General features: G+C 40.4%; 1 protein-coding gene across 2 annotated transcripts in view; it reads right to left on the bottom strand.

Annotated features, from left to right (window-relative positions):
• Positions 1–877: 877 nt before the first annotated feature.
• Positions 878–11,999, bottom strand: part of LOC127206633 (guanylate-binding protein 4-like) — a 38,806-nt gene continuing 27,684 nt past the window's right edge. For both annotated transcript variants that reach the window (XM_051165970.1, XM_051165972.1), the window contains exons 7-10: positions 11,627–11,839; positions 9,172–9,274; positions 8,674–8,867; positions 878–1,604 (exon numbers count right to left, since the gene is read on the bottom strand). In XM_051165970.1, the coding sequence (XP_051021927.1) occupies positions 1,386–1,604; positions 8,674–8,867; positions 9,172–9,274; positions 11,627–11,839 (729 nt within the window). In that variant the 3' untranslated portion in view covers positions 878–1,385. The remainder of the gene's footprint in view (positions 1,605–8,673; positions 8,868–9,171; positions 9,275–11,626; positions 11,840–11,999) is intronic.

Below are 11,999 nucleotides of genomic sequence, written 5' to 3'. Positions count from 1 at the left end.
TCTGTTCCTAATTCGAGATGTAGCTAGGGTCCACTGGACCACAGAGGCAGTTATTGCTTTATGCTTTCCTGGGTGAATCTACAAAACTAATTTCCTAGGTAGTTTTTGTTGTTTTGCTTTTTGTTTTTGTTGTTGTTGTTGTTTTAAAAGCAGGGACCCCTTTCTGCGATATTCTCAGCACAGGCTTTTATCTCCCAGATAAATTTGTGGTTTTATAAGTTGGTGCCTTTGATGAGATGGGTTGGACTGTGTTCTCAGGGCTTTGCTATTGTAATGAAGAGACTGAGTGTCTCTTTAATAAATGAAGATTAGGAGATTTACTGTTCTCTCCAGGAATTTTAAACTTACTTTTGCAACTTTCCTTTCTAAGCTTCACATTTTCCTTATTTTTAAAAACCTGTCTCACTGTGGATCTTAATGAAAGCACTCAGCAGCAGCCATTTCAATGTCTTTGTAACTTCTTCTGCTAAGGAAATTAACCAGTTATTTTCAAGTTCACATCACAAACATATATAGGACCATGGCAGAGTGCAGCCAGATTTGTGGCCAGAATATGGAGCCACAACATCCAAATCCCAAATGGAATCCTTGTTTTCCTCTGAAACCCCATGGACTACGCCACCACTGTCTTTCTCCTGGCATTCTGGTCTCCCAAACCAAATGTGCACTAAGTTCTACAACATTCTAGAGCTTTCCTATGCCAACGTTCCACGCTCCTCCACGTTTCTCCTGCAAACTAGCTCCATAGGCCCAAGGACCACAAGGCCAGGTTTCTCATTGTTTCCCTAGAAAATAGTGGCTTCTCTCCATTTCAACTAACCCCTTATGTTCCAGATCCTGTCCAAATCAGATTTCTCTGCATGTAACAAAAGTGACACAAATGCTTCATAATTTTAATCTGAACAGCTTTTTATTATCAATCAACCAAACATCCTTCTCACACTTTGTCCTATGGAAACTACTTGCTACCTTTTACAAGAGCTCTTCACAACAAATTATCCGTACAATTAGGATACAGTTGCCGATGTTTCTCCATTTGGCCATGTTTCGTTCTGATTTACTTACATTTTTTTCTAGAAAAAAATTTACTATATTATGACTGTTTTCAAACTTTATTATATATTATGTCAATGAAATTTCATGGGGTGTATGATGACAGACCTCATATTCTTTAACCATTGGTTTGCATTTTGGACCTTGAGAATGTAACTGCCAATGAACTGACACTGACTCTCAATTACAATGAAGCAACATCTGATTATGTAACTAATAATGAGAATTCTGATACCAAACTAGCACACGTATTTTAAAAACAAGGCACAGAGTTATTGTATCAAAATAATAGAAGCCTGGTTTTTATAAGTTCCTTCCCAGTAACTCTCAGACTATGGAATAAGTGAGCTGAGCACTTTCAGCCCTGCACCACATAGTTTACCAGCTCCTGGCAAAACCGCAATGAACACATCGGCAGCTGTATCAAGGATATGCGAGAACAGTGAGCGGTTCTCTCTAGTTCTTTCAATCTCTTCTCTCAGTCGACTTATTTGATTCTTTAACATGTCAGATTTCTCTTTGAATCCTTCAATGAGCAGTTCTTTTTGGACCTGTAGAGGAAAAGAATCCACCACTATTTGTAGGCAGAGTTTTGTATTTCACAAGTTCAGCTTAACTACATTATCTATTTTTTTACCATCTCAGGAGGGTCTTAGCTATTTCAGGATGTTTGCTCAGGATAATAGAAACGCTCATGCTTTATACATGTGTGGGGGCATTCCTCAGCACCTCCGCAGAAAATGAAGAATTTTGTTCCAGCACAAAATGTCATCTGAGACAGATTGAGGAAGTCAGGAGAACTGAAACTGACTATCAAGTCAATGAGATGGTATCTCTTTGATTGTTTAACAAATAAGAGGGGTGCGGACCTAGAATCAAGGACACTGATTATTAAACTCCAGGATGGGACAGATAGTTTATTTTATTTCAATTGTATAAGATGAATCAATAAGGTATGGGAATAAATAGATCAATGTATGACATTGTGTCATTATTTTATTGTATTTTTGAATTTAATTAATTACTCTCTTTGTGCCTGCATGGGTGAACACATGTGTAGGTGGAGGCCAAAGGTTGATGTCATACATCTTCTTCAATTGCCTCCACCATATTTTTTATAAGACATATTTATCTTTATTTTATGTGTTTGAATATTTTGCTTGCATGTATGTGTAGTGTGTGTGTGTGTGTGTGTGTGTGTGTGTGTGTGTCTGTGTCTGTGTCTGTGTGTCTCTGTGTGTGTGGTACAATAAGAGCTCTAAACAACCATGTCAACTCTGGAGCCTCATTTCAAATATGAAGTCCCCCCTTGATTCTATAGCTAGCTGACCCTACCAGGCTAGCTGGCTAGAAAGCCCCAGGGGAAGCTTTGGAGATCCAAGATGGCAGTGCCGACCACACAGTGTGTCTGATAGGCAGCACTGAATGGAGGCACTGGGCTGGGAGCTACAGACCACAAGAGATGGAGTGCCCTGGTGAGAGGGGTCCACACTGTGTGGAGAACAGGTGGTTCTGTCCTCTAGCCATCTAGCTGGTCCACAGAGGAGTCTCTGGATCCCTGTGAGCTTGTGCCCAGCCTCCAGAGTCTGGATGCATAATTGCCTGTGAGCTGCATCTGTGCTCTAAACCTCAGACTCTATGTCTCAGACTGTACAGTAGGCTGCAGAGCACAAGCATGTGGGTATGCTAGGGCAGGGGAGAACCTAGGGTGTGGGGCACAAGTGGATCTGACCTCAGATCACCCAATGAATCCACAAAAGGGCCCAGGGCCCACGCAGGCACAGCAAGTTTACCAAAGCCCAGCCAAATGCAGGCTAGCACACTGCACCAGCACTCTCTCCCACTGAGCTGTGGGCTGCTGAGCACCAGTGTCTAGGTCTGCTAGGCCAGGGGGAGAACCCAGAATGTAGAGCACATGTGAATCTGACCTCGCATCAACAAGCCAATCCACTGAAGACTCCAGGGTGCAGACTGGTACTGGCAAAGTCAACAAAGCCTAGCCACGTGCCAGCCAGCATGCTGCAGAGACATTCTTTCTCAGGCTGAACTATGCACTACAGCGCACAAGGGTCTGAGGCTGCACAGGTGGATTTAACCTCAGGCCACCTGGTCAATTCAGGGTGAGTTCCTGGGTCCAAAAAGGCTCAGGCACAGACTCCAAAGTGTAGTTAGCCACAAGCCGGCTAGCAAGCAGCACCCGTGCCCTGTGTTTCAGATACAACTATGGGCCACAAGGTGATATTGTTTGGGTCTTAGAGCCCAGAGGAGATGCCATGGTGTAGAGCACAAGTGGATCTGACATTAGCCCACCTGGCAAATCCACAGAAAGTCCCTGGATGAGAACCGAGGTCACCCACCTGATCCACAGAAAGTTTCCTGATCCCCACAGGTAGGTGATCTCAACTTATAGCCACTCACCTATGAGCTGCCTTCAATGGCCAGTGAAGGACACCAGAAACTACCACCCAATGCCAGAAACAGCAAGATGCCTAAAGGCCAGCATAAGACTATAAACAACAAAAGCCAAAATAATATGGCATCTCCAGAACTCAGTTATCCCAAAACAATGAGCCCTGAAAACTCAAACAAAACTAAAGCGCATGTGCGCGCGCACACACAAAATGACCTCAAATATTTCCTAATGAAGATGAAAATGGAAAAAATGAACTTCAGCTAGATGATGGTAACTATACCCAGGAAAATGAAAGAAATAGATAACTTCACTTTAGCAAAACAAAAACCAGGCAAACACACTACCACAACTAACATCAAAATAAAAGGGCCTAACAGTCACTGGTCATTAATCTCTCTCAACATCAATGGTCTCAATTCTCCAATAGAAAGACACAGACTAAGAGAATGGATGTACAATAAGACTCAATATTCTGCTGCATTCAAGAAATACATCTCAGCCACAAGTAGACATTATCTCAGGGTAAAAGGCTGGAAAAAGGTCTTCCTAGCAAATAGATACAAGAAGCAAGGTCAAGTATCCATTCTAATATCTAATAAAGTAGACTTTTCAACCAAAATTAATCAAAAGAAATGAGGAAGGATTATTCACGCTTGCCAAAGGAAAACTCAACCAGTACGACATCACAATTCTGAATAACTGTACCCCAAATACTAGTACACCCACATTTATAAAAGAAACATTAATAAAGCTTAAAACCACACATCAGTCTCCACAGATTAATAGTGGGAGACTTCAACACCCCCTTTCACTAGAGAATAGGTCAACAAAACAGAAGCTAACCCAAGAAATAATGACAGTAACAAATGTCATGAATCAATTGGACCTAACAGATATCTACAGAACTTTTCACCCAAACACAAAAGGTTATGACTTCTTCTTAGCACCTCATGGAACCTTCTCTAAAACTAACCATATAGTAAGTCACAAAGCAGGCCTCAAAAATACAAGAAGATTTAAATAATATTTTGTATCCTTTCAGATCACCAAGGGCTAAAGCTGGACCTCATTAACAAGAGAAAGAATAAAAAACCTACACATACTTGGAAACTGAACAACTCTCTATTCAATAATAACTGAGTCAGAAAATGAATTTAAAAAGAAATTAGGGCCTTCCTAAAATTCAATGAAAATGAAGATACAACATATCCAAATTTATGGGACACATTGAAAGCAGTGCACTAAGTGCCTTCATAAAGAGATTGGAAACATCTCATACAAGCAACTTAATTACAGATTTGGAAGCCCTAGGAAAAAAGAAGTAGAAACACCCAAGAGGAGTAGATGACTAGAAATAATCAAATTTGGTGCTGAAATCAATAAATTAGAAACAAAGAGAACAATTCAGAAAAGCAACAAGACCAAGAGCTGGCCCTTTGAGAAAATCAACAAGGTAGACAAACCATTAGCCAAACTAACTAAAAGGCAGAGAGACACTATCCAAATTGACAAAATCAGAAATGAAAAGGGAGACGTAACAACAGACACCAAGGAAATCCAAAGAATCATTAGGTCTTACTATAAAAGCCTATATGCCACAAAATTTGAAAATACTAAGGAAATGGACAGTTTTCTTGCTATATCCTGCTTGCCAAAGTTGAATCAATATCAGGTAAACAAATTCAATAGTCCTATTTCTCTTACAGAAATAGAAGTAGTCATCAAAGTAAGCCAATCAAAAAAAGACCAGGGCTAGATGGTTTTAGCACAGAATTCTACCAGACCTTCAGAGAAAAGCTAATACCAACACTCTTCAAACTACTCCACAAAATAGAAATGGATGGAACATTACCAAACTCATTCTATGAGGCCACAGTCACCTGGATATCTAAACCTCACAAAGACCCAACAAGGAAAGAAAAATTCAGACCAATTTCTCTTATGAACATTGATGCAAAAATACTAAATAAAATACTCACAAACTGAATCCAAGAACACATCAAAGATATCGTTCACTATGACCAAATATGCTCCATTCCAGGCATGCAAGGGTGATTTAATATATAGAAATTCATAAATGTAATTCATCATATAATCAAACTGAAAAGATAAAACACATAATCATCTCCTTAGATGCCAAAAATTTTTTTTGACAAAAGCCAATACCTATTCATGTTTAAAGTCTTGGAGAGTTCAAGTATACAAGTCATATTCCTAACCATAATTAAGGATATATACAGCAAGCCAATATAAAACATCAAATTAAGTAGAGAGAAACTCAATTAAATTGCACTAAAATCAGGGACTAGACAAGGCTGTCTACTCTCTCCATATATCTTCAATATAGTACTAGAAGTCCTAGCTAGAGCAATAAGACAACAAAAGGAGATCAGGAGGATCCACATCAGAAAGGAGGACATATTGCTATTTGCAGATGGTGTGATAATATAAGTGATCCCCAAAATTTCACCAGAAAACTCCTGCAGTAGATAAACACTTTCAGCAAAGTGACTGGATACAAAATCAACTCAAGAAAGTCAGTAGCCCACCTGTATACAAATGCCAAATTGCCTGAAAAAGAAATTAGGGAAACTACATCCTTCACAATAGCCACAAATAATATAAAGTATCTTGGTGTGACTCTAACCAAGTAAGTGAAAGACTTGTATAATGAATACCTCAAGTCTCTGAAGAAGGAAATGGAAGAAGATATCAGAAAATGGAAAGATCTTCCATGTACATGTATCGGGAGAATCAACATAATAAAAATGGCCATCTTACCAAAAGCAATCTACAGATTCAAATGCAATCCCTGTCAAAATACCTAAACAATTTTTAAAGACCTTAAAAGATAAATTCTCAACATCATATGAAAAAAAAATAGAATAGCTAAAATAATCCTGTGCAATAAAAGATCCTCTGGAGGAATCTCCATCCCTAATCTCAAGTTGTACTATAGAGCAACAGTAATTAAAACAGCATGGTACAGGCATAGAAATAGGCTGGATGATCAATGGAATCTATTCAAAGACCGAGAAATAAATCCACACACCTATGGACACTTAAGTTTTGACAAAGAAGCCAAATCCATACAATGGAAAAAAGGTAGCATCTTCAACAAGTGGTGCTGGTCCAACTGGATGTCTACATGTAAAAAAATGCAAATAGATGCATATTTATCTCCCTGTAAGAAACTAAAGTCCAAGTGGATTAAAGACCTCAACATAAAACCAGACACACTAAATCTGTTAGAAGAAAAAATGGGGAAGAACCTAGAACTCATTGGCACAGGAGACAACTTCATGAACAGAACACCGACAACTCAGGCTCTAAGATCAACAATTAATAAATGGACCCCATTGAAACTGAAAAACTTCTGTAAAGCAAAGGACACTGTCAACAGAACAAAACGACAAATTACAGACTGGGAGAAGATCTTCACCAATGCTACATCTGGCAAAGGGCTAATATCTAAAATATATAAAGAACTGAAGAAATTCAACTCTACCAAACCAGATAACCCAATTAAGAAATGGGGTTTAAAGCTAAACAGAGAATTCTCAATGAAAGAACATCGAATGGCTGAGAAACACTTAAAGAAATGCTCAACATCCTTAGTCATCAGGGAAATGTAAATCAAAACCACTTTCAAATTTCATCTTATACCCATCAGAATGGCCAAAATCAAAAACTCAAGTAACAGCATATGTTGGCAACGATGTGGAGAAAGGGAAACACTTCTCCATTGCTGGTGGGAGTGCAAACTTATACAACCACTTTGGAAATCAATCTAGTGCTTTCTCAGAAAATTGGGAATAGTGCTACCTCAAGACCCAGCCATATCATCCCTGGGCATATACTCAAAAGATGCTCCACCACACAAGGACAGTTGCTCAACTATGTTTATAGCAGCCCTATTTGTAATAGGTAGAATCTGGAAACAACCTAGCTGTCCCTCAACTGAAGAATGGATAAAGAAACTGTGGTACATTTACACAATGGACTATTTTTCAGCTATTAAAAAAAAGGGAATCCTAAAATTTGCAGGCAAATGGATGGAACTAGAAATGATCATTCTGAGTAAGGTAACCCAGAGCCAGGAAGACACACATGCTATATCCTCACTTGTAAGTGGATATTAACCCAGCATAGATGTCCTCCGAGAGATTCCACCAGCAGGGAATCAGGACAGATGCTGGGAATCGCTGCTGGACTCCAGATGAGAGTGGTATGAAGAATGGGTGGATGGAAAGACCCAGAGGGTCCAGGCACCCCACAAGAAGACCATCAAGACTGGTGGATCTGGACGGGCATGGGTGTGTGCGTGTCCTGCATGATCTGATGCACCAACTAAGGACAATACATGCAGTGAACCTAGACCTCCTGTTCAGATATAACCAATGGGCAGCTCATTCTCTACGGGTTGTGGGGAGACTAGGGATGCCTCTGACATGAACTTGGTGGCCCAAATTTGATCACTTTCTCTTGGTGGAGAGGCCAGGTGGCATACAGAGGAAGGGGAAGCAGGCTATCTGGATAAGATCTGATAGTCTGTGGTCATATGGTAGGGAAGGAGGTCCCTTCTGTCACAGGTCTAGGGGAGGGGAATAGAGGAAAAGGGGGTAGGGGCAATAGGAAGATACAAATGAGGGAGTAACAATCTAGATGTAATCTGAATAAATTATAATAACAAAAAAGAAAGCCCCAGGGTTCCTTCTGTCTCTACCCCAAGAGTGTCAGGGTCACTGGCACATGTAAAAATCTTACATGTTTTTTATGTGAGTTCTGAAGATCTGAATTTGCTCAATGAGAGCTTTACTGACTGAGCCATTTCCCAGCCACATCTTTCTCTGTTTTATACTGGACCAAATCTGATACATTCTCACTAGGTGAGCCCACCTCATTTCTCTTGGAAGGTTAAATCCTAGAATCCTAAAGACTAGTGGGAAGGGTCAACTATAGCACAAGAAGACCTTGCTAGAAACTTAACAAGCTGCAGCTCAGAAGCCTGGGGAACACTATGCATATAGTCTAAAGTCTAACCCTAGCCAGATTCTGGGATCTGGTATGCGTGAAGGCTTCAGTAAGACCCAGGTGAATTTTGATGAAACTTTCACAGTTGACATCACAGGCTTGCAATTAACACTCCCTTTCCTGGGAAGTCACAGCACCATTGCCTGGCACTGCCAAGCCTACTTCACACTCACCTTCAACTTGTGTTCCAGCATCCTCTCCTGCTCCCTCATCAGCATCTTCCTTTCTGTCTCCATCTTCTCCTGAAGTTTATCAATGTTTTCTTGGAAGCTTCTCTTCTGAGCCTCCATCACTTGCTCTTGCTCCTTCTGTTTCTGTCTCAGCAGCTCTCGTTCCTTCTCAGCCACTTCCTTCTTTGTCCGCTCAGCTGTTCCACAGATGTTTGAGAGAGGGAAGCAATCACAGTCAGAATGAAGAGAAGGCTCATAGAGAAACCTCTGCGTACTCCCATTAGCCAGGCTGGCAGCATAATGGTTCCTAACATGATGGAAAGGCTCTGTTTTACTGGGCGTACAACACACCACCAACACCCCTTATTGTTTCCACATCTAGGAGTGGTCATGACCCCCAACAGGAGAAAGCTCCTTACTCCAGAAAGACCTGCCTATTCATCAGTCAGAAGGTTTTGCAGAACGTACCCACCCCTCCAGCAGCTGAGCCCTCTACCCTACCTGCTATGGCCCTCTCTCCATCTGTAAGGGCTTTGTCTGACTGCAGGATGGAGTTCTCCACAGTAGCCTGAGAATGTAGGAAACTCTTGAGAGCCTCTTTTGCCTGTGAACCAAGAAGAGACTATGTAATATAGGAAGTAAAGATTTTGTCTTCTCCTGAGGCATTTTTTTTTGACGAATAAATCATCTGACTGTTTGAATCCTGGCCCACGATGTTCCTTTAATTCCACAGCCATGACAAATATTCTACACTCTTCCTAGATACAAAAACCCTCTGCCTCAGCCTCCTTGCTAGCTTCACAGCTACCCTTCCCAGAGGTACCGCCTATCACTGCCCCTGGTGACAGCTCCAGCCACAGTTACGTGCAGTTCCTCAGACACATAGCCTTCGTTGTTTACCATGTTTCAATATATTTTATCTCCTACCTACATGTGTGTCCCAGACTTTATAGCTAAGATAACATGTACAGATATGTCATTTTATTTCTCAGATGGTCTATATTGATGTCTCTAGATAACATCCCAGCTTTTACCCAGCTTTATTGTGGTATTAGTAACAAATGAAAAGTATACCTGTTTAAGACACACAACATGTTTTGATCCATTATCTATTGTTAAGTAATTAATATAATTCAAGAAATGTATGTATCATTTGCCTCCAGTAATAACCTTTGTTTGCAATCATGCTTGAAGTCCACTCTTTTCCAGCTTTCAGGTATATAGTGTATTATTCTATTTAAAGTCACCATTTGCCTTTCAAAACCAGTATGTCTTATAACTGTATATTCATACCTCTTGAATAATATCTCCCTTTTCTCTTTATTCTCACCACAGTAATCCCCATTGCACTCTATGTTAATGTGATGCTTTAAAGGAGCATGGGCCCCATAGGCTCATATGGAATTTTGGGGAAGGATTAAGTGGTATGGCCTTGTTGGACATAATGTGTCACTGTGGGTGGGCATTGAGAGTTTGAAAGTCCCCACCAGTCTCAGTCTCTTTCTCTGCCTGGTCCTTGTGCATATGAGGTAAAGCTTTCAGCTACTGCTCCAGTGTCATGCCCGTCTGCGTCCCACCATGATAATTATGGACTAACCCTCTAAAATGTAAGCAAGTGCCCAGTTAAGTGCTTTATTTTATAAGAACTTCCTTGGTCATAGTATCTCTTCAAGGCAGTACAACAGTAATAGGAGCTAATATTAGCTTGTGTTGGTTTGTTGCTCTCTCTTTCTCAGTGGTACCAATGAATGAGAGTCACGATACACAAGATGTTTTGCTTGTTTCTGTGATCATAGTGTCTTCCAGATTCATTCATAGTTTCATAATTGACAACATTTTTAATGCAGAATAGTGGTTCTTTATACTGATATGGAATAGATAACAGATGATAGAAATAGATGATAGATAGATTAGATAGATGATATTTATAGAATTAGGTAGATAAAATAATATAGTTTAATTAGTTAGTATTCTAAACAGCATGTTACTGGAATACAATGGACATATATACCAATAAAAGAGAACTGATAGCCAAGACATAATAAAATTATATCCTTGTGTTGCACTTTCTACATAGCAAACTAAAAGGATTAAACCTAAGACCTATAACTTTCAACCTCTTAAAACAAAAGTTAGGAGAAAAGCCATGTGCTAGTGGCTTTGTGATGGTGTTTTAGATTTCCCAACAAGAGCAAAGAGAAATAGGTAAGTGAGACTACAGCCAACCGTGTACTTTCTGTACGGTGAAGGAAGTAATTGATGAAACAAAAGGGGCCATATGAAAAGAGAGAAAATGATTAGCTGTCAGCTTATATGAAGAAAATGAAGAATTTACACAACACAATAGGGGAAACTAGCATGCTTAAAAAACATGTAACTGCCCTGAAAAGATATTTTTCAAAACAAGAAATTCAAATGTCTGATGAACAGTATTTGCACTCAGCATTACTGGTCCTTTGTGAAATAATAAATTAAAACCACAATGAGGTGTCATGTCACTCTTGTGACTATGCTAGTTTCCAAAACTCAAAAGTTTGAGTTGTATTCGTGGAAAACAAAAGAAACTTTGTAGCTCTCTTGGTGGAATTGAAACTGGTTACAGTCATTATTCACAACACCATAAAGATTCCTCAGAAAACAGAATTCTGGAAAAAAACAAAAACAAAATGGAATTCTGAGATTCTAATGACTGACCTGCCACATCTTCCAGTGTGGCGATGTGGTCACATAGTCAACATGGTAGGTCATCCAAGCATGAGAAAGTCTGTACTTAGTTTATATATCTTGAGAACTAAACTGGTAATCCAGCCAAGTCAGTTAAATGAACCCTCGTGCCAGAACTGAGTGCCCTGTGTCTGCTGCCCATGAACCCATCATCACCTTGATTAGTCCAACCAGTACCCAGTTGTGACCACTCCCGCTGAACTCTCAAGCCATTGCTTCTGTCATTGCTCACCATCACTCCCTTCCTGGGCACTCGCTCATAGTCCTGCTCAACCATCTTCCTGGCTTCTAAGTAGAGGCTGTGCCCCCCAGGAACAGAGAAAGCTCCACATGAGATGCTCTCCCTCAGGGGCTCTGAAAGCCTCTCCAGCTCAGCCTGGCAGTGGCTGAGAGATGCTGCTTCATTCTGTTGCATGAGTGCTTCCTTCCTTTCCTCTAGGGTGGCCTGCAGAGTGGGTAGGAGAAGACACAACACATCGGTTGTTAGAAGGAAGGTGCCACTGTGATTGTCCTGGATGATGCCATGTGACAGCTCCAGAGTGGACTGGGACAGAATGAGGACCAGGAGGACAGGGAAACTTGCTTTAGTCTGGTAAAATCTTAGT

Source organism: Acomys russatus, chromosome 23 (assembly GCF_903995435.1).
Source record: "Acomys russatus chromosome 23, mAcoRus1.1, whole genome shotgun sequence".
Lineage (NCBI taxonomy): Eukaryota > Metazoa > Chordata > Mammalia > Rodentia > Muridae > Acomys > Acomys russatus.
This window is presented reverse-complemented; position numbering and strand designations above follow the sequence as displayed.